The sequence below is a fragment of the Poecilia reticulata genome, chromosome 19, assembly GCF_904066995.2.
Source record: "Poecilia reticulata chromosome 19, P_reticulata-male-v2, whole genome shotgun sequence".
Classification (NCBI taxonomy): Eukaryota; Metazoa; Chordata; class Actinopteri; order Cyprinodontiformes; family Poeciliidae; genus Poecilia; species Poecilia reticulata.
Window position 1 is genome coordinate 10,120,031 of NC_088848.1, and position 26,435 is coordinate 10,146,465.

General features: G+C 38.4%; 1 protein-coding gene across 5 annotated transcripts; it reads right to left on the minus strand.

Moving 5' to 3' along the window:
• Positions 1 to 1,584: 1,584 nt before the first annotated feature.
• fshr (follicle stimulating hormone receptor) lies at positions 1,585 to 22,239 on the minus strand. 5 transcript variants are annotated; one of them, XM_081601089.1, is made up of 14 exons: positions 20,794 to 22,239; positions 15,216 to 15,287; positions 14,157 to 14,231; positions 13,860 to 13,934; positions 13,702 to 13,776; positions 10,811 to 10,885; positions 10,489 to 10,569; positions 8,282 to 8,350; positions 8,124 to 8,198; positions 6,054 to 6,239; positions 5,855 to 5,976; positions 4,734 to 4,915; positions 4,386 to 4,577; positions 1,585 to 3,232 (listed from the first exon to the last, which is right to left on the minus strand). In XM_081601089.1, the coding sequence occupies exons 1-14, from the start codon at positions 20,976 to 20,978 to the stop codon at positions 2,699 to 2,701; spliced, it is 1,998 nt and encodes a 665-aa protein (XP_081457215.1). In that variant the 5' UTR covers positions 20,979 to 22,239; the 3' UTR covers positions 1,585 to 2,698. The 5 variants fall into 5 exon arrangements, with proteins under 5 accessions (XP_081457215.1, XP_008435305.2, XP_081457213.1 ...); XM_008437083.2 differs by having other exon boundaries at positions 5,756 to 5,976; positions 20,794 to 22,234; XM_081601087.1 differs by lacking the exon at positions 10,811 to 10,885 and having other exon boundaries at positions 5,756 to 5,976; positions 20,794 to 22,235.
• Positions 22,240 to 26,435: the final 4,196 nt, after the last annotated feature.

The following is a 26,435-nucleotide window of genomic DNA, read 5'->3' on the forward strand; positions in this document are numbered from 1 at the left end:
CTTGGTATACTTTATAAGCTTTTATTTTTCCAGAATATGAATTAAAAGCTCAAATATGCACCTTCTGGATTGATATTTCACCTTCAAATTAACAAGGCCATCTGAGAACAACAACGCTAACGCAGAAATCGTCTTAAATCTAGACTGACTTGAATAACCTGGTGGTAAAAATGCATCAACACGTTTAGCATGTAGGAGGCAGTGCTTCCATATCAATGAGACGGATTCCTTGCTGCAGCTGCAGCCTTGAAACTCAGGGTTTCTCTCTGGTGTTTGTGCAGGGCTTTATCTCGCTGCCATTTCCATCCACCTGTAATGAGCAGAAAACGCAGCTGTCTTTCCTCCAAGAAACACCCACCCACCCAAACGCAAAGCAGAGGTTACTAGGGTCTCTATGTCCTTGAAAGCTTTGGATAAGCTGAAGGACATCATTGCAAAATAAAGAAAATACCACTTCATCACACACAAATAGGTTTTAAAGAAAATACTCAGATAGAAAGATTTACAAACAACTTTATTAAAAAAAAAAAGTGACAACAATCCATCTACACATTTTGCACAAAAAAAGCCGCAGCATAATTACATCTCAAAGACGATTACATGACCTTCGTTTTGAGCAGAATATATGCTCATAGGCTGGAGGAGAGTTGGAGGTATGAAGAGCTACAGCAGACAGAGTATGAGCAGATTATTAATCAGCAGGTCCCTGCAGTGTTCTTTTTAATAAACATCCCTCACTCTTAACATTAAACATTGAACAAACGTTGAATTTTTGATGCTGACGTCCCACGTGTAAAACTTTGGTCTAATTTATTACAAGCTATCTCCGTTTGCAGCGACATCTTGTCGCACCAGAAGGACGATGTTTGCTAGGCGATAAGACAGATGAGGTCATGTGTTTACTTTTACTTTTATACGGTTGAGTTGTTGGAAACTTGACCCATCTGCAGGTGTAATCTAGTTGTAACAAAAACAACTCTATGTAGGACAGCGTTTCTGACCCAGATTCAAGCAAAACTAATCTTCAGTTCTGTGTTTGCATAGATTCCTTCAGTTCATACGTTTTAGACTGTGCTTTCAAATGAGGAGGTGATTCCTGGTGAGCTCTGTTTGTTCTCCAGGATCAGATATTATGAGTTTCCAGTCAAATGCAACATGAATTCTTCTTCAAAGTGCATCTAATGCACATTATCTGTTTGTGAACACCTTGTTTAATAACAAATTAAATGCGCAAAATTTGTTTCTTACAATCTTACAAGCACCACAATTAGCGATTAGCAAATCCAGCTGTTTTTTATTTTTTAAACTTTCAACCAGAAAGAAGCGCTCAGCTCATAAACAGCACATACATCTCCAAGGTCAGAGACAAATCGATCATTTGGTCCGAGCAGCAAACTGGGCCCTGGCGTCCAAAGTGTTGGGCTGAAATTATTTGTAGAGCTACATGGGGCAGAATTTATCACACCCAACGTAACCACATCCTACCTCCATGTCAAGAAACCAGGAAGAAAAGCAATATGCATATGTTTTGCACCTTGTGCAGTACCGTACACGTGGCAGCGTTAGTGGGATAAAAGTCGTAAAAGGGGCAAATAAACGGTTTATTACAGCATCTGTCATGTGTGTTTTGACCACATAGCAGCCATGATGGCTTTTGTGGTTAGATTTGTGGTATTTCTGCAGCTTCTTCAGAGACATAATTGGCCTCTTGGTTGTTTCTCTGATTAACTCTCTACTTGACATATGTTAGTAGGCAAGAAGACTAAGAATAATCGATAAAAACAAAGAGATTTATATTCTTATATGCATTTTAACAGTTTTCTTACAGAGTTTGAGTAGAGCACCATGGTCCCATACTGTAAATTTGTGTCTATGCTCGAGTCTAGGTTATATAAAGAAATACATTGTTTTCTACTGTGTTGCCAAGTAACTTTAGCCTTAATGAGCAAAAACTGTTAGCTAATCCCAGGAGTTCAACCCCATAACCAATTAATCCTTTGGTTATGGGGTTAATTTTATAATCAGATTTCAATTTCTGAGGCAATATTTCAAAACTAGCTTTGAATTTTTATAATACTATGTGGCACATTAGTATATTTTTTCACTCTGAAATTAACTAAAATGTCACAAGTGCAACTTGAATCAACCAAGAAGTCCTTAGGCCTTTCAATCAGGAAATTCAGCAGGAGTTATGGTTGAGTTCAATCTCCCCCACCCCCCACATCAAACTATTGTTGAATAGATTTAAAAAATAAAGGACTTTGTCTTTGCTTCGTCTACAAATTGATGTCTACTTGAAGACATCTACTGACATCTAAATGTACCAACCAAACCTGACTTTCTATGTCTTTGTCTTGGGTAAATGGAACAGAGTTTAGGGGCTATAAAATGTAACTTTCAACACATTTTCTGGGCTAACAGCATAAAAACAAAAGCAGGTCAACCTTAAACAGCCACTAAAGGCGTCCATAGATGTCTAATGTTTGGAGGGACCAAATGAAGGCCAACCAGAAGCATGGATTAACTCATTCATATCCAAAATGTCAATCTGTTTAATTTCTCTTACATTTATATTTTCTTCCGTTATAAAGTGCCACATTGCTTTTAAACATTTCTTTATCAAATGGTCTTTGGCTTCTGTGAGGGAAAAAAAGGACCATCAATTGAAAGTCTTTAACTGTGATTACTTCGGTGACAATCAGAACTCCCGTTTCCCATCCAGACTCAACGTGTTGGCCAAGGAGTAAATGACCCGGCTGCTCTTCGGCGAGGTCCACGTCGGCTGCTGGCAGGATGAAGTCTCTGTCCGGTAAATTTGGGCTTGGGTCTTAAACAGGCCGAAGCGAGCTGCGAGGAGGAAAAAGTCCCGTCGGAAGGTGTGGGTGAAGAAGGCGTACAGGAAGGGGTTTGAGCATGAGTTGATGGGGTAGAAAAGAACCAGCAGAAGCTTGGCGTCTGAGACAGTGATGAGCGGGAGGTTGAGGGCGGCGGAGACAGCGAAGAAGGAGATGGGCGCCATGCAGACAAAGTCGGTGAAGATGAGGACAGCCATGCGTTGAGCCACTCGGGTGTCGGCATGAGCAGGCGCCGACGAGGGCTTGCGGTAGGTCAAGTAGATGCTGAGGTAACAACCGCAAACGCAGAAGAAGGCCAGGATGTTGAGGACCAGTAGAGAGACAACGTAGACCTGGGAGACCACAGACTCCACATCCATCGGCAGGCAGATACTCACCTGTACAGAGATATTGATATATCTAAAGGTTACATGTCTCAGTGGACTTTATTCTGTAACTTATGTCATGCAATATGCAAGGTTATTTGGAAACTACTGAAGAAAATAAACTTAAAGTTGACCTAGTATGTCTCCTTGAACAGGTTAGGATGGGCTATAAAACATGTTCTTTACATTTTTAAATTTTTTTACACAAAATCATTTTCAGATAATGAGACATTTTAGGGCCTCTTCTCACTTTAAATCCAAATAAGCCACTGCTGGCCACGCCTCCAACTCAATGTTTACATGCACACATGAAAAACAGTTGCAAATAAATGCGCAATTATACAACCATACATCATGGAAAAGCAGAAGTGGAGCCTCCTGAACAACCAACAAGAATGTAGAAGTGGTCTCTGAATGGTAAGTCAACAACAAAACATTTGTCTTTTCCAGCAGCCATTGTAGAGGTAAAACCAGCTGGCCAAAGGTGCTGGAGTTCTGCTCGGGTTGCTAGGCAATGGGCTAAGCTTAGCTGGGGTTGCTAGGTAACGGCACAGTACCCATTGAGTCACTGTAACCCTTTAATGAAAGAGGTTTATTACCCTGTCCTGCTTGTCTTATGAATGTCTGATACAGCTGGGGTTTGTGGAAATACATGTGACTGGAAGCACCTGGTTCCTCATTTACTAAAAAAAATAAAAAAATAAAATAAAATAAAATTCTGCTCAAACATTTGCCTTCATTAGGCATATGTAATTCAAATTATATCTGTGAATCATATAATTTAAACAAATGTCCAGCTGTTCAATAAACAAACAGCGTCGTTAAGCCCAAGGAGCACGTTAGACATGATCGTCCACCAAAACTCACAGACTGGACAAGCAACGCATTAATCGGAGAAGCAGCCAAGAGGCACAACGGTAACTCTTGAGGAGCCACAGAGAACCACAGCTCAGGTGAGAGAATCTGTTACACAAATGTGACTCGTATGGAAAAATGCAAAGAGGTAAGCCCAAAAGGTCCAATTTGGACAGCAAATTCAGAAAATATCTGAACAATATCGATCCTTTTCCATTTATACACTACTTTGGAGTTTGTGGTTGCATCAGAGCAACATTTTACGCTCAGCTCTTGCATCTTAAAAGGTGTTCAGCAACGTGCTACCTACTTTGCTGTAGCTGCTGACACCCACTGTGGGCAGCAATGCAGCCAGCAGGGAGAAGCTCCATCCAGTTGTCATGATGATGCAGGCGTGCCTCAGGCGAAGTTTGCGGTCGAGCCGCATGGCATTGGTGATGGTGTGCCAGCGCTCCACAGTAATGGCTGTTAGAGTGAAAACTGACAGCTCACTGGCAAACACCTGTAAATCACAGTAATTTAGTATCCGAACACAGACACTGATGAGACACGACATTAATGTATTCAGGCAACATGATGCGCACACACACACACACACACACACACACACACACACACACACACACACACACACACACACACACACACACACACACACCGTGAAAAAGCCTGCAGCTTTGCAGCCGAAGCCCGACTGCCAGCTAATGGCGTGGTTGTAGTAGCGGCCGTGAGTGAGCATGTCCACGGTGGCGATCACTAGCAGGTAAATGCCCATGCAGAGGTCAGCGAAGGCCAAGTGGCACATGAGAAAACGAGGAACTGTCAGCTTGGATCGACTGCCTACGTCCAGGGCAGAGGGAGAAACAAATACTTCAGCTTGATTAAAAATACTAAATATATTGTAGTTTCAGCGCTGCACCAGCTGCTTTGTATGGAGGCAAACAGCACTGAAAAAGGAGACTGGAGCACCAAAGTGAAAATTTTTTTACCGATTGGTGACAAGTAATTGAATGAAGTTTGTTAAACTTAATTTATTTACGTTTGTTTAACTTGACAGCTTAATAAACTTAATAAATTAACTTGGGTAGACTTGATGTGATTCCTGGTGACCTATTAACACGATATATTTAATTAAGATGGATTGCTTGTTCTCTTTTTTCAGTGAGCAACCTGCAGCTCCTGAGGTACAAGTGGCTCTATGGGTTGTAAAGCTTGCAGACCCCTGGTCCAGGCTACAGGGAGTGAAGAAGTGATAAAATTTGGTTTGTGTGATCATTTTAGAAAATACAATCTTCCTATTGCTCTTTTTAAGATAACAGTTACCAGGACAGTAAAAAGTCAAAATATTTTGGCACAAACACTTAAAAACTACCAGTAATGTTATTGGTAGACAGTTTTTATCAAGTTAATTACCACTGAGTGGGATTTTCTTCAAAGCAGTTAGATAATGTTGTAAATTTTTTGTGTAATCTAAATGATTTTATGAAATTATTACTCTGTGCTATATTCTTGAATGCCTTTTAGTGACTTTATCATCAGTATGCACATCTTAAACTGCTAAAATTGTACAAAATGAATGACAAAAGAAAATCTCCTAATTTAAAACCTCATTTAGGAGCCAGAAAATGGCCCCGCAGGGCAAATTTTATGTAGTTGTCACATAGTTTGCTACACTTTTACCTAACAGCACCAGTAGAACCACTACATTGCCAAGCAGTGCGAGAACAGAGATGATCCAGATGAGGATCCGCAGGAGGACGGGGGACATTATGTCCTCACATGGATTAAAGCTGTCAGGCGTCGGGCTGCAGGAGACGGAGGTGGAGTTGGAGCAGTGCTCCCTGAAGAAGGCCGGGATGGTTTTCGCCTCAGGGTGGTTACACAGAGAGGTCCACCTCGATCTGTCGTGCAACAACACAAAGTAAGGAAAAACGTGCAGCACCTGTTGGAAAAAGTATCATTCTGATGAGACCTCTACCTGTTTCTGTGCATGTTTTTGAAGGCGCAGCAGTGTGAGGAGTATGTCAGTTTGGCTATGTGGAGTTTTGCGTAGCGCTGTACAATAGGAAGCTCTTTGAGGTGATAAGCAGATTCTGCTAACAGCTTCTTCAGACCGCCGAGGATGGAGTCCGGCAGAGAGCTGACAGCCGTCTGAGAGACGTCCCTGCAAATGCAGAGAAACACAACCAGGTTTTCAGTTTGTTTTCACTAATAATCCTGAATTGCTTGCCATGGTGTTAGATCTGCCAGTAATTGGTGTCAATTATGTACAAACCGTATCCAATCCAATTTACATGAAGTACACTTAAAAACAACAAAATGGCCGCTGTAAAACACAAAATCTTACCAGGTATTTCTGCTCTTGTTTCTACTGCACATATGTTCATGCACTTGAAATAAGACAAAACTAAATTATAAGCAACTTTCAGAAAAAAAAAGAAGCTTGTTTTAGAACAATAAGTCCTTGCAGATTATTTAACTCATAACAGGAAAAGTGGATTGTTATAAGTGAAAAAATCTGAAAATTCAACCAGTACGTTCCTTCAATATTAAGGAATTATTTACTAAAAACAATCTTATATATCTTGCTGAATAGTTGCAAGGTATTATTGTCTTATTTCAATTGAACTGAGGTAATTGCAGTTGAAATTAGAGCAAAAATACCTGGTAAGATTTTGTGTCTTTGCGGTGAAGATGAAATTGCTAAACATCAAGAGAATAAATTCCCATCAATTAAAGAAATATAGATATTTTCACCAAAAGTTAAAAGTTATCACCAGACATGGTGAAAACATCCTTTTCTTAAATTATGGGACTTTTCAAATATTTTTGGTTTCATCTTTGCTTTTCAGTTCATTTTCTGGCCTTGGTATTTTTGGTATATCTTGATCTGTTTTTTTTTTCTTTTACAATTAAAAGTAAACATACACACATTTAAGAACATTTTTCAGATAACTAATAGAGCTGGGTGATAAACAATTTTTGGTTTTTGGAGGTTTAAGTTTTGGAAAATCTGTAATTTTTTTCCCAGCAGTACATTAACTGGGTTTCCATAGTTCAGAGTGATGTCATCACACGCAGGGCGGCCATCTTGTTTAACAAGCATGTTTCTGTTTATTTGAACGTTGAATTCAGATCAACTCTAAGATGGAATATAATGACCAGAATAAGTTTCTTTTTTTTAAATTATGAGAATAAAGTCATAATATTACAAGAGTACAGTCATAACAATATGAGAATAAAGTTGTTCAGTCGAAATAATATGAGAATAATGTCACAATTTTAGCAGAATAAAGTTGTAATATTAGGACAATGAAGAAGTTATTTTATGAGAACTTCAACATAAAAACTACAAACAAATTTGAATGAGGAATACTGGGCATTTTGTGAAATTATACTTTGGTATCATTTTCGCAGATAAGGAAATACTTCATGTTTCCAAGAAAAAAAATCACTGTTGACGCTTTTTCTCAGTTTTATGACATTCATCTGGTAAAATTGCATCTTTATTCTGCTAATATTATGACATTGTTGTAGCCTAATACCCCATAATACGTACAACTCACATTAAAATAAAAGCCACTTTCTGGAAATATTTTCCTTATTTTTTTAGAAAGGAAAGCAAGAAAAAAACTTAAAATTGAAGCTATTTTATTTAAAATTGATTAAATAGACTCTATTGAATATTAGATATTTATCAATTTGAAATAAATATTTTCATACCACAGGAATTATTCAAATTTTAGAGATTAAATAAATGCAGGAATGATCCAGAACAACTTGTTAAACTGTCAAGCTGCTCCCGTTTGATTGACATGCTGGACAGTAGAGGACATGTCTCATCATTGGAGGTGGGAAAATCTCGCGCATTGAAATTCGCTGCCTGCATTCGCTCACAATCTATTTCTTTAACCTCCAATTTTAACCGTCATCCACATTTCTGTTTTAAATAGAATGCTGACAGACCGTCGCCTGCTCTGACTTTAAAAGGTGGCGCTGAAGAGGGTGAACGATCAAGGCACGAGATAAGAGGGGATGTAATGCTTACAGCACCACCAACGCACTGGAACCCGCAAAGGCATCGGGGCTGATGTGAGCAAGCTGCTTGTTTCCACTCAGAAGCCTGGAAAACAAGTTAAAAGCAGAGAAATTAAACGTGGAAGTCGAAATTGCGTGCTTGTAGCTGTGCGTCTGTCCGTGACTCACAATCTGTACATCTTTGTTCCGTTGAAGGCGTCACTCGCCACCTCCTTGATGCCATTTCTGGTGAGCCGTCTGTCATCAGAAAGAGAAGCCAAAATCTCAGTCACATGGCTCAGGCGGCGAAAATTTATCCGAGCTGCTGATGCCAAACTTGCTGTTTGCACTTCCTTTGTTCCCACAAACTAAAGCTGTGCGGCCGCAGACTTTCAGCTAAACAGTTAGTAAGTGACTACTGCCTCAGCTGCTCTTTCCTCCTCTTTTCTTTTCTTCTGTTCTACAGAAGCGGTGATAAAGTCGTTGGTGAGATTATGAAACCTGGATCCCATGGGTACAGACGAGCACTCTGAAGGCACCCCACTCATCCTACTGAAGAGCAACGGGAAGGAAGCTCAAAGCAAACACAAACTTGTAATTTGTGATTGTTCTGTGCATCCACCTACCATATTTTGTATTGCTTCATAACCATTCTGAATTATTTTATGTTTTTTCTTCTTCTCTGGTCCTTTTTATAATGTTGTGGTCATTTTATGGCCCTTTTCGGGTAGATTTTTTTAATGATCATATACCTTTTCTGCTCTGCATCCCCAGAACCAGAACCAAACGAGGAGAAGCAGCATTCAGCTCGAATCTGGAACAAACTTCCAGAAAAATGTAAAACAGCTGAAACACTGACTTCCCTTAAATCTCGACTAAAGAGATTTAAAGGAAGGAACCCATCCATTTAGAGTTGTATTTGAAACGTAATCAATTACGAATTTAACAATGGCACTTGACTTAATGTAATGTTTTCATTGTTGATTCTATGTTGCATGACTTTGTGTTTTTGTTTATGATGTAAAGCACTTTGAAATGCCTTGCTGCTGAAATGTGCTATACAAATAAAATTTGATTGATTGATTTTCCTGGTTTCTGAATTGAATTTTAGAAATGCTGCATGTCTTCAGAACCACTCTGCACCTTTTTGTAATCCTTGTTTCCTTTCCAACTGCACCAAGACGACTACCTTGGCTGCTTCTGAACATTTTATAACCACTTTTGGCTTTTACAGAAGCAGCAAGTTAAGTGCCAGAGTGTTTATTGGCTGCAGAGGCTCGCTGATGTTCCTGCAGCTATTTGGAGCCAGAAAAACGTCACATTTTTAATTTGTGTAATTTTAACACTTTTTATTCTGTTGTATGCATGATACACAGAAAAGCTAAATACAAACATCTATTATTCTGTCTTTTACCTAAAGACTATGGCAGACAAGCAAACCTGCCACGAGAAGTCAAAGTATATTTATGTGTTAGAATGGACCAGTTATGTTCATATCTACGCGCAATTAAAAATCTTTTTGCAGACTTGAAAACTAATGTGTTCATGTGTCCATCTAATCTGAGCTTCAGCTTTTTTAGGCTGCAAATAACTGGAAAGTATTTCAGTCTTTTGATGTGCAAAGCTGGTAGAGAGATTCACTAAAACCACCTGCAGCTATAACTTAAAATGTGATTCTACAAAGTATTGACATACATTGAGGCCACATTTTCCATATGTTTATGTGTAAAAATGTTCCACTTCACAATTGTGACTACAAGGTTTGTTATTTTTCACATAAAGTCTCTGCAAAATACGTTGGCTTTTGGTTGTGATCTGACAAAATAATCAAGCGGTTGTGAAAACCTTTGATTTTAAAACAGCTTTGATTGAATTTAAATACAAATTTCTGGAAATATTTGTAGCAAACTCTCCAATGGAAGACAGCACACATCATTTTCATGAAATTTCTGCACTTGTTTTGAAAAAACTACAAATGCAGCAAGTTGCCTTCTTTCCTGTTTCTTCTTCTGAATCAAAACTATCACCTGCTTTTAGAAGATAAATGTAATATATATTATATTTCACTCTGTCACAAACAACTCTGGTGTTTGAGGTTCTGTCGATATATTTCCCCTTGTTTGTAATTCACAGAAACACACATAAATATGGATGGCTTGTCCTCTAAATGCATGAATAATTCCTCATTTAAACGTGTTAGAGCATTGAGATGCCGTTTGCTTGTAAAACCGACCTTTCTGTTTCTTTTAATTTACAAACAGATGCTCCAAGTTTAGCTTGCTCCCATTTTGCAAGAACTAAACATGTGCAGTGGTTTAGTAGAGCCATCCCTATGAGGCGCATGAATGCAAAAGGAAAATGGAAGCAGCCGGAGGGAAAGAAGATGATTATCTTACATTTCCTCGATTGGTTTTGTGCAGAGGCCTCTGAAGGCATTGGCAGGGACAGTTTCTATGTTGATGTTGTCCTGGAGGTCACTGTGCAACACAAAGGGCAAAAGACATATGGAGAAAAAAAAAGTAATGTGTGTTTAGCACAAACTGATCTGCAATGATCTGTGTGTGTCTATTTTAAAGGCGGTAAACGTGTGTGATGTCCTCAGGCCATGTGCTTTATTTCAGTGTGCCTATAAATTCAGATCCATGTGGAAAGGATGGTGTGTGGGTGTTTTAGCGAGTGCGCTCTTGCGGGTCATTTCCATCATACGCTGACACCTACAACAGAAAACCTCGGGCCGCAGACTGGATCTTGGAGAGGTCTGGAAAAATTTGCAGCCCGGTGTTGGAGATAGTTCTGTGGAAATATGACAGCCAAATGTTACTTCCTTCATTTTGTAACCAACAGGCAAGCAGGCGCCACGTGAGAATGAAACCGGGTACAACGTAGCAAACAGACGAACAATGGAGATCCTTCGAGAATATGTCAAGGTGAAAGGGAAATAAACGCGGCTTCAGTCTAAAACTATTAGCGTTGACAGAAGTTTTAACGCTTATAAATGCACCGTTACTGTTCATGTGCGTTTTGCAAAGAGCTGCATGGACTGCAATAAATATTAAATAAAATTTTAACACTAAGTAGTATTTTTTTTCAGTGCAGCACAAATAAAGTAGTTGAAATGTGACGAATTCATTAAGAAACAACAGCTAAATTGTTGACAAAATGTCAACAGACAAAATGTCTTCTGTTTCATTGTCAGAACAGAAGACATTTTCTAGACCAATTTTCATCTTAATGAAACTTTTTTTTTTTTCAAATTAAAATGGAAATAGTCAGTTTTACTTTGTGTTAGTTTAGTTCGGTCTTGTAGCTGGACACAACAAATTTGACTTCGACTTCAAGTGCTCAGCGCACAGATGCAATGTGTAAATCCATAAACTTTAGAGGGAATAAAATGAGGATAAATGAGCAGTATGCACATGTATTTGCAGCCATTTTTTCTTTAGAGCATTGTTGTGCAAATGTGCTTATTCTGTTTCATAGCAGAGGAGCTGATTACTTAGGCAATAAGGTGTTTATTGTGTTCATTAGAGAGACAGCCTTTGGGAACAAAATGTGTCTTTGCTGTCTGATTTTTTGCAAATAGTGCTTTAGAGAGTCAAGCTTATGGTAAACATCTAAACGGCTCGTGGAGGTATTGATGCTACTTGTGCAAGAGAAGATGCTCACCATGACATTTTGTGACAATAACCTACATTTATTGAATCTCACAGGTTTTTCGAATGTTGTGCAATCCTTGTGCAAACTCTCAGAAAGATTAAATTACTTTTGATGCCTTTGCAGAAAAAAAAATTAGACAAATGTAGTTTTAATATGTATGAATCAAACCCCAAAACACACAGCAGAAATGATGAAATCAGAAAAACAACAAGAAAAGTTATAAATTATAGAAGCAACACAGGCCAGGTGTGAGGATTGACAAAGGTCTGATGTGCAGAGAAAACAGGGCAAGATGATCTGAAGCAAACTGGGGAACAGACAGCAGAAATACTGAAGAACATGAAGCAAAAACAAAATACACCAGTCAGGATGGTCTAAAGTGGAGAAAAGAGAGCTAAAATATAAAAACAGATCTAGTACAAAGTTTGGAGAACCAGTCAAATATGAACCACTACGACACAAAGAACAAGTAAGGAAACCTGCAGAGGTTTTCACAAACTGTTATCCATTTTTTTACATTTGACATGATGATGATCTCTTCATTCTGTTCTCTTCATAATGTTCTTCTAAATAATGTATAGTGCAACAAACTGCCCTTAAAAGTTACGTAATTAATACAAACACGAAAAGGTATATGATGATTGACAGCCTCTTCTTGGGATCAGCTTTCAAGTCAGACTCCAGTAGAGATTGTTTCCCTGGATTCCTAGATATCTCGGCTCCTCAGAGATGTAACTTATGTAAAGGGAAAAGTCATTTTACGGGGATTGTTGCACCCGCAGGACCATGGAGAAGTGGACTCTATGCTCTTTAAACCTGGGATTATGACGCCGCAGAGTGAGGAAACTCTGGAAGCATCGTAAGCTGGTTCTCATGCCCCAATCCAATGATCAGGTTTCACCTTGAGGAGGGGAGTGGGTCATTTTCCTTCGATCCAAAACTCAGCACTCAGGCAAAAAGTCCAGGTCAGCCACATTGAGGGTCAGAAAGTCAGAACTAATCCAGAATCCAGGTACATGTAGCAGAAGTCAGAGGAAAGGCAGAGAAACTCACAAAGCAGCAGCAGCACAGGTGGCAGCAATCAGGCAGCCAACAGGGGTGGGAGGGGCAGAGCAGGAGAGCAGCATGTAACATTGAAATCATGACAGTTGGACAATATTACGAGTAGTTTCTCCAAAAATGCTTGACCCTTTTGAGGCTTGTTCCATGAATATTTGTGCGAGCCGAGATGTCCTAGACTCTGCTTAAAGTCCAAGCTTTGTTGCAATGTGGGCTTGTTTTTCTAATAACGTTAGCATTCCAGTGTTTTAAAGGTGTTCAAGTTACTTTAGAATTCATTTTTACCCATTTCTCCAACCAACTCAGTCTGAAACAAGTGGAAGAGGAATGGAGGATAAATTTAAGCATCACGCAACCATTGCATATTTTCTGACAGATATCTGAGCAACAAACAAGCTTAAATTAAGAAACAAAAATGTTCCAGACGCTGATTTATGTCTCGATGCTGCGCTAGGATGCCCTTGTTTAGACAAACAGTTTAAAAATATATTTTTGTCACCACACAGAGCCGAGTTTTTGTGTCCCAGTTTTCACAAAATGGGCCAAGCTGAACGCTACAGATGATAGAATCCCTGAGAGACTTAACCAGTGAGCAATGAATCACATAATTGGCTACTTGGAGATTGTTTCAAAAATATAAAAACAATTCAATTACTTGGAAACTATTAGTGTTACGACCATGGAGTTCGGGGTGAATAAAACTGTGGGAAAGTCTAAATTGGTGGTTGGATGTTTGACGTTTGATTTGCCGTCAGGGGGATCCGAGCTAATTAAATAATCATGGATTTGGTTGTGTGGGTCCTCAGAAGTAGGCTCGTCAACCATGACCTACTTTGAACTCACAATTAGTTAAAAAAAAAAAAAAAAAACAGACAAAATGTGAGAGCACTCACAGACGGCGAAGGCTCACGATGTTCCTGAAAGCATCTGGATGAATGGATCTCAGGTGTTTGGATTTGGTTATCTCTCTGAAAGAAGCAATTTGTCAGTTTCACACTTTAAAAACATAAAAAAATCTAATATATCAAAACTAACTGCCAGTTGTACCCACATTTCAGCGAGCTCTGGGAGATCGGAGAAAGCGAAAGCTTTTATCGTCTCTAAAGAGAGATTTTCAGAAATGCAGCTGAAAGAAGCAGAAGAACATGACATGTGTTTAAAAATAAGCCTCTCTGGGCCTCATTTGCACTTATTGTTAAGCATATTTTGTTTCCATTCTTCTGACACGTGCACTCGTGAGGAGACTCCTCAGAGTTTCTGGTTCTTCTTGTTCCAGGACAAAGACTAAACACGCGGCTGTTTTGGAGGAAACGGGATGCACACCAGGTTGGGAGATGTGAATACTCACACGTCGGAGAGCTGAGGCAGACCGGCAAAGGCAGATGCACCGATGCTCTGCAGGATGTTGTTCTGCAGGATGAAACTAAGATGGGAAGAGACAGAAAGGAAATAAATATATTAATAAAGCAGAACTCACTGGTATTCTCAACACGAGGTTGCTGCAAGAACTGTCCAACATTGATAGAAAGTAAAAGAACTGATTTTTTAAATGGATATTTGGGGGATGGCTTCCCAATCTGGTTCTATTAACATAATCCACAATCTTAAAAATGCATTTCACTTAATTACAATATGATATAAAAAATCAAATTTATTATGTTTTGGTTTAGAACCTCATATAATATCATAAATAAAACAAATTTGTTAGGTTTTGTTTTTTTGGGCGGGGGTCAGGGGGGGCTCTGGTTTGGGGAATAAAGAAATTCCTCACCCTTTAGATGGCCCACAAAATAACAAAATCTATTTCCTTTAAAAAGCAAAACAACAGGCAAGTTAAAATAACACATTCTGAGGTGATTTAAACTGCTAAAAAAGTAAAGTACAAAGAAAACAGTAATCCTCTATGATAAAAAATACAGATTCTGATGGTTCATGAAAAAAGTCAATGATTACCATGGCAACACAGACTGTCCATTCACATATCGTCACCTTCCTGGAATAATGACGCAAGTAATTTTTTTTAACCAAAAGATGAAAAAAATAAATAAATCACTTTTGGGAAAAATGACTAAAGCCATTATTTTAGAAGGGTGACAATATGACATAATTATGAAGCAAACACTAAAGGTGATGAACGATTCTAGCCAAAATAAAAAAATATGTTACGCCTCCCCTTATCCAACCACCATCAACAACAAATGCATCACATTTATCCTGTGATCGTTTTTCTTCATCAGTTTTATTTTCCTCTATTTTTCTAAGCCTTTTTGAATCATTTTATAGTTTCATAATTTCTGTGTAGCGCAGTAGTTTTCTGTCTTTTAACATTTAAATATATATATATTTTTTGGTCTTCCTCAGGTAACTACGCAGAGCATCAAATGAAAGTCATGAGCATCAAACTCACAGCTTTCTGAGGCGATGCAGGCTGGCGAAGGAACGCTGCTGAATCTCTCTGATCTGAGTCTGCTTCACTTCCCTACAACACCATTAAAAAAAAAACTGTAAATATCTGGGAAATTGTACTGAAATGCAGTTGAGTACATTTATTTATTTATTTTTACAGTAAACAGAACATGCACAAAAAACATGAATGAGCTTTACAGGAGCATCTTGGCCAAAATGACAGCAGCAAAGTTCAAATGCATTAATCGTCAAATGTCACCAAACTGTAAACATATTTTAAAAAGTTAAATGACTTAAGTTAGTGAGACATATTGTTGTGGGTTTGATCATTTCTTTGTTTATTTATGTTTGAAAGGGCTTGCCATACTCTATTAATGTGGAACACATTGTTAGAAAACTGCTGCCAAATAGGTTAATTCCTTTAGATTTAATTTCTCTCTTTTTTCTCGTGTCCTGTTTTCATGTTTCCACTTTGGTTTGTTTCACTAATGAACACAGCTCCCTTCGTGTTAATTATTCACCTTCCCTCTTTCTCCCTGCTTTGCTTTCCTTCACAGCTGTTCCAAATTCCTGCTCCAACACACCTGAGTCAAAAGGCTGAATTACCGCCTTGGCATGTCGGCAGGTTTCACAAAAACCTGGTTATTAACCAGACTTTATACTCAGGGATGCATCTGAAAGTTGCAGGTCATGGGCATGTGAAATATGAAGAAACATGTAACTCAAATTCTCTCTGAAAATGTAAAAAATTAGGCACATTCATGGGGCTTTCATCATTTTTTAAAGTAAGTATTTAAACACTTAAATTCTTAAATTTGTGTATTTTACAGGTCAGTAAAATTCTGTAAAATGAAACGGAGCAAATTTGTCAATTTGCAGATTTTTAAGTATAACTTAAGATGAAACGATGAAGGAGGAAAATAATGAGCGACTCATTTTGAGAAACAAACGTCTTTGCACTAATGGTGTGTGTGTGTGTGTGTGTGTGTGTGTGTGTGTGTGTGTGTGTGTGGGAGAAGCGGAGCGGGTTTTATCTGGATTTCCCTACTGAAATGGCCATCAGTAGCTGCATAACTGTGAATATCACAACTCTTCCTAAGCCTTGACCTTTGACCAGACGAGAACAGACAGACACACACACACACACACCAGAGGCTGGGACTTCACTTCTCCAGGGATTAGTTGCTACTTTTGGCAAACAAGAATGTCCTTGTGATGTGAATGTGTACGTGTCAGCAGTATTTCTGTGTGGGATGAGGTGCAGTCGAATTGTTTCATGTGTGTTCATGTGCTTCAGATTTTTTTTTCTCCAAATCTTTAGATCAAGCTTCAACTTGCCCTGTCAAAAAACCTACATTTTTCTCTTTTTGTAAGGGTCAAACACAAGGCTGCATCGTTTTGATGTAAGAGAGGCTTGTGGTCTGCATTCTGCTAGCGAAACTTTTTGTTTCCTTTAGCCAAACCACTGGAAAAAAGTATTCTGACTTTATTCCATCAAAATAATGAGAGAAAGTGAGATTTATTTCATGTTTGTTTATTTATTAAATCTATTTAGTAAAGATGGACTTTGTATTTTTGGTCTAGTTTTTCGTGCAAATATGTCTCTAGAAATAGGAGCTTGTTTTAAGTCAAATCCTTAATATTAATTAGGAAGTACTAGTTCTACTGGCATGTTACTTCACTTATAACAAGACATGTTTTTTCTGATGTTATAAGTGAAATAGTCTGCAGGTGGATCTTGTATTTTTTCATCAATATCAAGGAATTATGGACTTAAGCTCTTATAGCTTGCTGAAAAGTTATAGGGAATTTTGATTAGTTTTAAGTAGGGCTGAAATGATTAATTGCATTTATGAAATGATTAATTTAGCAGTTGATTAATCGGTGACTGAAGTATTCAGACTCAAACGAAAAGGCTGCTTACTGAAAAAAACTATATATTCAGAGCAGTATTTAAGCTATTTTTTTGTATAAAAGCATCCTTTGTCTATAAATGTGTTTTGGCGAAAACCCTCAAGTGGCATCAAGCTTCATCTGATTCAGATTCACTTGAGGAATTCTATCTTATTGCTTATTAAGCACTAAATGTTTATTTTCTTACTTAAAAAATGATCTGATTTCTTTATTTGCATGTCTTAATATATTTCTAATGTTGTATAAGAAAGGTGTAAATGAAAAATCAGTAAAATGTGCCAATTTCTTGATCCAATTAATAGATTTAGTCAATCGCTAAAATAATCATTAGTTGCAGGCCTAATTTCAAGTGTGCTAAGATATTTGCACTAGAAACTAGACAAAAAAACTGTGCATTTTTGCAGTCTGCATGGATGGATGCTTTGCTCTCTATATTTGCTGCATGACAATAAAACCTGACTTAAAAAATGACTTCTGTCGTGATGCGCAGAAGTGTTCAGTATGCCATATCAGTATCTCTCCTCCTTATTGAGGCCCTATAGTTCAAACAAGATAAAATCAATATACATTACCATGATCCAACGGAGTGTAGTAATGGTTGCATGAGAGGAGCCTGAGGACTGAGATATGAGGTGGATACCAATTATCTGTCCTTACAGATAATTGGCATCTGTAAGGACACGGATACCAATTATCTGTCCTTATAGACAGATAATTGTCTGTAAGGACAACTGTATCTGTGTCCTTACAGATACAGTAAGTTTGAAATGTTGCGTTAATCTTAACAGGGATACAATTGTACAAAAAAGCTCAAATTTAAACACAAGCATCTGTACTAACATTTGGATAAATATTCAATGTAATCCTGCTTTCTCCGTTCCAATTGTCTGTTGTCCACTGTCTGTTTTAGCTAGAACTGCTACTAGTGATTTAGAAAATCATTCACACCCCTTGAACTTTATTCATAATAAATGTTTCTGTTTTTTATTTTTTGCTCAAACTCTGACGCGGACCACAAAGTGAACTCTTGTTCACCTGAAATCCCAGGTCTCAGTTCGGTTGAAGTGAACTCTGGTGCAGCCCGAACGCATGTAAATACCAAGCAGACTGGAGACCGCTCCAAAAACAGGAAGCAGACTTAAGCGCAGGGCATTCTGGGTAAATAGAACCAAAAAAAAGTGAAGTGTACTTACCAATACCTGACATTTTTGCACTCATGTCATCTTCGGAGGTTTTCATGTATGGTTCAGTGGTTCTTGGTGCAGCGCCACCACAGGCGAGGGGTGAACAAGTTTTTGAAAAGGTTTAGTCCGTTTGACACGAGATGGAGTGAAAGCGAACCACACCAGCGGAAAATGTAACAGATGTTGCAGTTTTGGTTCCCAATAAAAATGAGTCTACCGAACTATTAGGTGAGAAAAAAGACTTGGCTATAAACTAAAAACAACCAAAATAGTGGAAGTTCTTTAAAACATAGAGGGAGAAATCTGATAAATATTGAGATGTATGGCCAGTTTATTGGTCTCTCCCTCTAAAACCCCATGACAAAGTAAGCTAAATATTGCTGTCCTTTTGAAGTATTTTGGCAGGCATCGTTAAAAATGTAGTCGTCTGGACAAATGTGCAAGGAAGCGGATAAAAAGCAGACCTCCCTCGTCATCACCCTCCTCCTCGTTGTACCAACATTGCATGGTTTTTGCTGCCTGATCTCTGATAGCTGAAACATACAAAGTCGCATTGCATGCAGTGAGATACGCCAGGAGCTACTTCAGGTTTATGCGAGCAGCAAACGCAGCAACACAATGGTTTTAGACTTAAGTGTTTATTTGCGGTGAATGCTTTAAGCTGTGGCTGCACAGTGTTGCATGTAATCCTTGATTCAGTTAATGTTTAATTAGACCAGCTTTGGAACGTTCAGTACAAGATTTAGCCAAAGGAAAGCGGTGAGGTTTGGATGAATCTAAATCAATATGCACGTAGAAAAGATGGGAGTGTGTAAATATTGCATAATCTTTCAATATTTAATGATGAGATGATGGTGAAGGGAGTGTTTTCTACAAAGTGTCTTGAGAGGTTTTCACTTGTTCAAAATAACAATATGAGTTTTAGTCGATATAAAACGCAACTGGAGTTTTGATCATTGTGCAGCTTGAGGGCAAACTTTTCACATCTGGAAAATACCTTATGAGTTTTTACATGTCGCATTACAATCACCAACTTCACTGTATTTTGATGAGATTTTATGTGATGGGTCGGGAGCAGAAGGAAAATTATGTATGATTTAATTTTTTTTTTTGTAAATCAAAACCTGAAAAGTGTTGCCGTTAACTTTTTAAAACCTAAATAAAATGAATACAATTAAAGATTCATATGGATAAATCTAATCTGTAAAGGCCTCAGAGATTTGTGCAGACGTGGTAACATTGGAGGAGCTGCAGTGATTCACTACTCAGGTGGGTTAGTAAATATAATCCTGTATACAATCCTGGAAGAAAACTTGCTCAAGTTTGTGAAAGACTTAAGAGAGAAATGGATAAACTTATGCTTATCTGTGTTGGAATGGTTTAGACCTGCACTGCAAAAACTAAATATGTTCAGTTACTTTTCAGCAAGACGTAGGAACTTCTTTTAAGTAAATAATTCCTTAATATTGATGAAAAGTAATGGCTCCTCTAGCTGATTATTTCACTTATAAGGTGACATTTTTTCAATGTGATGAGAAATAATTTGCCAGTGGAACAAGTACTTTTTTAGAACATTAATTTACTTATAACTCCTATGTCTTTCCGAAAAGTTACTTGTAATTTAGTTTTGTCTTATTTCAAGTAAATAAACATATTTTTGGTCTGGTTTCTAAAGCTAAGATTTTGTGCTCTTGCAGTGTAAAGTCTAACTTGGAATCTGTGGCAATAGTTGAAAGCTGATGATTAAGTAAACGCTCCATCCAGCCTGGCTGAGTTTGAGCTATTTTGCTGTATTTCAGTCTAGATGTGCAAAGCTGATGGGAACGTAATCCAATAGAGTTGCATCTGTAATTGCAGAGAAAATGGTTCTGCAAAGTGTTAATTCACAATTAGGAGGATGGATACAAATGTATATCATACTTTCCATATTTTTAATTTTGAGAAACTTTTTTTCCGTCCAGTGACACTCCGCTTTAGTTTGGTTTATCGAATAAACTACAAGCAGAATTTGTTGTACAGTGTCTTCTCCAAATGTTGGTTGAGTTGCATTAGAAACACTTGGAAGTGTGACAATGTTTTTCACTGAAACCAACAATGAATATTTAAAGCAGATGCTTAAAAATCAAATCCTAACACTGCACAACATGAAGATGTTTTCTGGCAGTAATTGCAAGAAACCCCCTCACTAAAGATGGAAACTGATAATGAATGCTGCTTTATTTTAGAAAACTAATTGAGCTGAGAAAGATGTTGATCAATCACATTCATCTTTCCAAAGAGGAAAACCCATTAACACATTAAATCAGAGCCAAGGGAGCAAAGAGCTACTCAATACCCTAAATCTTTTTTTTCTTTTTTGCATTGCTGCTCTTGAAAATGAAGCCTTTTAGCTCCATTACTACACGCAGACAACAGATTATGTCCAAAATTAGTAGTTGCATCCATGTGTGTGCTCTTAAGAGTGTGCGTATGTTTACTCACAGGCACCAGGTGTTGCTGGAAATGTTGGGAGGAATCGCTCTGACTCCAAATCCCACCGGGTGGCACGAGTTCTGGATCAGTTCTGGAGAACCAGCTCCATATCCGCGTTTAAGGTCCATTTCAGAGCCAGGCATGGAAGCTGCTGCCACATTTATCATCAGCATGATCAGTGCGTTTGCCACCATCCTGTTCAAACTGATCTGTTTTTTAAAAAAAGAAAATCTTTTGTGTCTTTATCTCATGTAAACCTACGTGTATGCAGGCCCTCGGAACCAACACTCCGGGTAATGTGAAAAGTTCTCTGCTCGTTCGTTTTTCTTTCTACAACACAGGTTGGAGGAGAGGAAGAAATGTGAGGCGTTTTGATGTTTTCTTGCAGCGGTGAGTGCCGGGGGTGTGTGAAAAACTTCAAGAGTGGATGAGACTGTAGGAGGTTCCTTCTTGGATCTGTGCATGTGTCTTCTGTGTGTGGTGTCTACAAAATACCACAACAAGGCATGCGGCAGAGATTTTGCACTTTGCTCGAGCGCTCTAACCTCACCAGAAATCTGGTTTCACTTGTTTGTTATGTTGCGAGTGTGAAAAAAAGAAAAACAAACGACACCAGGAAGCTATTTGAGCTTCAGAAGTATAACGTTGTGGCGGTGACAGTGATGCAGAGTTTACAACTGTTTGGGTTTCTTATCATTGAAAAAAAGATTAGTGAGAAATCAGTTCCAGGCAAACATTTATTAATCTGAACTTGTTGTGGCTTCGTACATAAACAGTACCGTGTAAAAAGATTCTCACCACTTAAACTGGGACTTAATGTGATGGAGCAACACAAACTGCATAAATGTAAAGACAAAGGAAAATATTTTATTTATTTTTTTTACACACCTTTTTGTACACAAATCTGAAATGTGTGCATTTGATTCACACCTTCACCTAAATCAGCACTGGAACCAACTTTGTAATCACAGCCGAAAGTATTTTGCAGGTTGATGGAGTTGGAGACTCAACTGAGACTCACAGGTTTAAGACTTGACTTGAACTCCTGTTTCGGGACTTGAGTCTTAGTCAAAGATTTTATCCTCTGCTATGAAGTGTGAAGGAAAGCCGGCATGTTGGCTGCAGACTGAAGCTTCTCTGCATGTTATATTGTGACTTCTGTTGATTATTATAGGAAGCTAATTACTAGTAATAATCTGCTCTTGTTAGCTGCATCTGTGTAATAATTACCTTAAACTAACTGCAACATAACAGACACTGATTGGAAATGAATAAGTACAAATGCAACCACTTCCTGTTCCATTCAGAAGTTTAACACTTCAATTGTAATTTCTGCTATTTAGAATGGAGAATAAATGTTTATTAATAAATGAATTAAAATGTTTCCATCTCAAAGTGAGGAGAGGGTAACTCTTGAAACCCTGGCTAGTCAAACACATTATGAAGGAGAGGACAAAATAAAGACGGGAAAGAACAGTTGTCGACTTACAAAATGTTTTTTTTTTTTTAAATTAATTCAGAAACTTTTTTTATGGTCTAAGAAAAAAATAATGGCTTCATTTATGAGCTAAGAAAAAAAAAAAGCTTATTTATATTCCTAAAAGGGTAATGAAGACGTTTGTTGTTGTCGACCGCTCAAATAGAAGTAAATATCTTAGGGGGTTTCACTTGAACAGAGTATTTACAAATAAAGATATTCACTGTGCTGTGGCAGTGAGAAGTATTTTTTACATACACTACATTCATCCAACTACACACAAATACAGATTTAAAACAAAACAAAGCTACAGTCCACTCACCCTCGTCTTTAGCCCAACGGTCGGCACCGGTCAGGGGGTTGACGGGGGATTTCCCTCCATCAAATCACGGGGCGGGCGGGTTGGCAGTCGGGAGCTTCGGGAGGTTTCCCGGAGGGACCGGTTTGTTCCAGGCCATCCCGAAATGTTTTTTTTTTTAACACCTCATTAAAAACAGCGCTTGTTAGCAAATAGCAGCCACTGCCTACATGAATCCATCATCCCATCCCAGACTTGGCTATATAATGTGTTTATGTTTTTGGATGGGCTAACAGGACATTGAGGTAGCTTATCAGCAATGTTACACTATAGGTGCATGTATTATTAATCTGCTTGATCAATTAAAACCAATCTCTACTGGCTGACTGGAAAAAGATCCACTTCTTAGTTGCAAAAGAAAAGGAGAAAGTCTGTGTTCAAAGTAAAAAAGATAACATCTAGTTTCCTGTTCTGCTTTTTTTTCTTCAATACGCACAGCTTTGGTGTGCATTACCGCCACCTACTGGTATGGTGATGGTACTACATTGCATAATATTTTTTAATATTTTTGCTCCCTAAGTGAATCTTTATGCTAAGCTTTTGCTTCATTTCTTTAAGCTTTCTTATTCATGTCCAGTTTGATCTCTTCGTAGCCGTTTAAACCTGCTTCTCTCAGCCATTTCCCTCGGATCAGCTCTTCTGGTTTTCTTCGTCTCTTCCACTTCTTCTGGACTTTCCAGCAGACTCTCCACGTTTTGGTCCTCTACAATCCAAAATATGACAATTTTGGTGTTTTGCAAAATGTTGCAGTTTATTTAATTTACTCAAAACATGGCACATGGTAATTAATTCTTACCTGGATTTGTTGAACAGTATGAATTGTGGCATCACTCGTCTGTAGCACAACTGCAGAATTTAAAATGGCCATCTATAGTGATTTAAAAAAAATTAAAACATGTCTCAGATTTATAGTTTATTCTTGTCTTTTTATTTTTGCTGCGAAATTAAGCATAACTAGTAAATTTAGAGTAAAATCTAAACTGGAATTCAAGGTGGCTATGTTGAAATCTGCAACATGGCAGCAATTTTAAAAAATGTGTAATCAACTTTCTTGCACACACTGAAGAAATCTTTTTAGACACACATTTTTCAACTACACAACAGGAATTATGAGTGAAAATACTTTGCATCCATTCTTAAATCCAATATGGTGGCAGTAATATTTTTGAAGTTCCATTTGTTTTCTTATGACCTGCAGTAATCAATTTGTTTGCATACATGCAGTAAGCATAAAAGTTTCCTTTTTTTGTTTTAGATTATATCTTTTTGTCTCTTAAATCTGTGAAAATGAAGAGAATTAAATCATTTCCCTCTTCTCTTCATGCTAAATCTCATATTTGTTGCAAGTGATTTTCAAAACTTGACAATGGACCTTTTATTCTTTCCCGATGGGCTCCTCAGATGCTTGCAAGGACTCCCTGCATTCACAAGCCAACAACATCTCAAGCACACTCGCGTGGCAGTAATTTATTGACGTTTGCTACTCTTACATCTTCAGCTGCTTCCGTCCATTCTAGTTGCTAACAATATGCAGCTATAAACCTGTGTGTGTGTGCTGTGCTGTGAGAACTCTGAAAGAAAATAGATCTTTATGATTTATTCCTCAGCACAGAGGGAAAAATTCAGCCTTGAGCTCCTGACATGAACACGCACACACACACACACACACACACACACAAACTCATACAGATAAGCACAGATAGACACAGATCCCTTCTCCCACAGTTCTTCACACACAAAAAAAGAAGCAGAAACAGTGTAGCTGCAGAAAGGAGAGCAAATGAAAGATAAGATCTGTGGAATGTTCTTAAATAGGTATGCATGGTATTTTTTACATGTTTGCAGATTGATCTGTTGCTGATTGCCTCACACCTGCGCAGAGGAGGTTGATAAATGCCTTTGCTGCCCCCTCCTCAGAAATCCTGCTGAATGCATTAAAAGCAGACTATTTTCACGGATATATTTTGTCTATGAAACAGGTGTTTCAGGTTTCAGGGCTCTGCCTTCCGTTCACGTCTGAATGCGCCTCCGACTAGTCAAAATGTAAGATGCCTTCAGAGTGTTTGTGGTCCTATTGTATCTGCAGACTGACTCAAAACCCGAGGCAGAAAAACAGTGCTCTGCTGCAGAGGTTTGTCTGCATGTGAATATGTACAATTTATGTGCATCAACTCTGGGGGTTATAAACTGAAAACTTGTTTGGATGTTATATATCGCTTTGGCGTGAGGATGTGATAAATCAGGGCGGCTGACGTTGCGACTGAGTTAGATCCAGTCTAGCACAACCTGAACTCGCTGAATGAATCAAGCAGGACCTCTTCATCTACGCTTCATCATTCGTCATGGTGACGGCAAATGATACGCTGAAATTATATACTTCAAGACTGAATTACCGTGTAGGTTCTCTGGACTCGCAACTAAAAGAAACACTTCTATCTGTATCAACCACCTGTGCTGAACAGGGCAAACGGTGTCATTCTTGAATTAGAAAATAAGCCAAAGGACCACAAATGACCTCTGCGCCACTTTGAAGACCCTTGCCCCTAAATAAAACGCTGCACAATTAATTGCCTCCTAAAATCACCTGTTTAGTGAAGAATTGGACAAAGATTTCTGCTTCTAGATATGCAAAGTTGGAGGTGATGCACCTAAAAAAAAACTTGCATTTGCAATGAAAGGAGGATCAACAAAGTGTTCCACAGGCGGTTAAATAAATACAACAGAGATGGACGACTCAGATTCTTTCAGATTGCTGAAGAATGTTGAAAACAATGTTTTACTTTCCCTGTTCACAATTATGCCGTTCTGTGTTGGTCCCTCACGTCAAATCCCAGTGAATTACGCAGATTGTGTTTGTAACATGAGTGTGCGGGTGTGAATGCTTTTGCGGGGCACTGTGTTTAAGATGGACAGAGATTTAGGAAACAATAGAACCAGAAACAATCTAAAGGACATAACTTACATGTACCACATCATAGTTTGAAACTCTGGGTCCATTGAGTGAAAGCAAATGTTTAGCCAAAGATTTTCTGTAGTTATGGACATCAAATGAGGGGGGGGGATGAGAATAGAAAAACCTCAAAGTAAAAAAATTAAATAAAAATTGAATGGAAACATGTCCCATCTACTCATTTAATCTGAAAATGAGAAACAATAAACGCTGCGAACCAAACTAATTATATGTCTTATTGTCTCTTTGACGTTTGAGTTATTTTAAGCAACCTGCAGCACACTTGTTTCTGATTCATCTTTTCTGTTTTCACACACACCCACATACGACACCAGAATGCCTTCTCACCGAGTATCAATATTTATGTTGAGAAGGTATACCTATTTTTGGTTGAAAAGTGCTAAGAACCTTATTTACATTTGAAAAACAGGCATCCTGTCGAGTGAAAAACACCCACAGCAGAGCTGAGGAGACGACGGAGCCTTGATCTGCTGGGAGCTCCTGACCCAGACTGAGCTGAAGGAAGAAACAGGACGTATCTTCACTGAAGGCAATGGAAGAAACTGCAGGAAGGTGAGATCTTTAAAGTCTAGAACATCTGTGTGGGTGTCAAAGATAGCTCAGAGTTGTTTTTAAATGCTGGCCTAATTCAGTGGTCAATTGTCTGGCACTTTTCTTGTGAATAATAAGTATAATTCACCATAAAGCATAGATGAATCTTTATTTTCTATGTTAATCCTTGTGGACAGGAGCTCCAGCTGCAGCACCTACAGTAGCAGGCTGATAACGGAAATAAAGACTTTTGCAAAAAAGCATGCTGACAGTGGCGTCCCCAAGAGGTGGCCAGAGGGGAGCCATGGCCACCC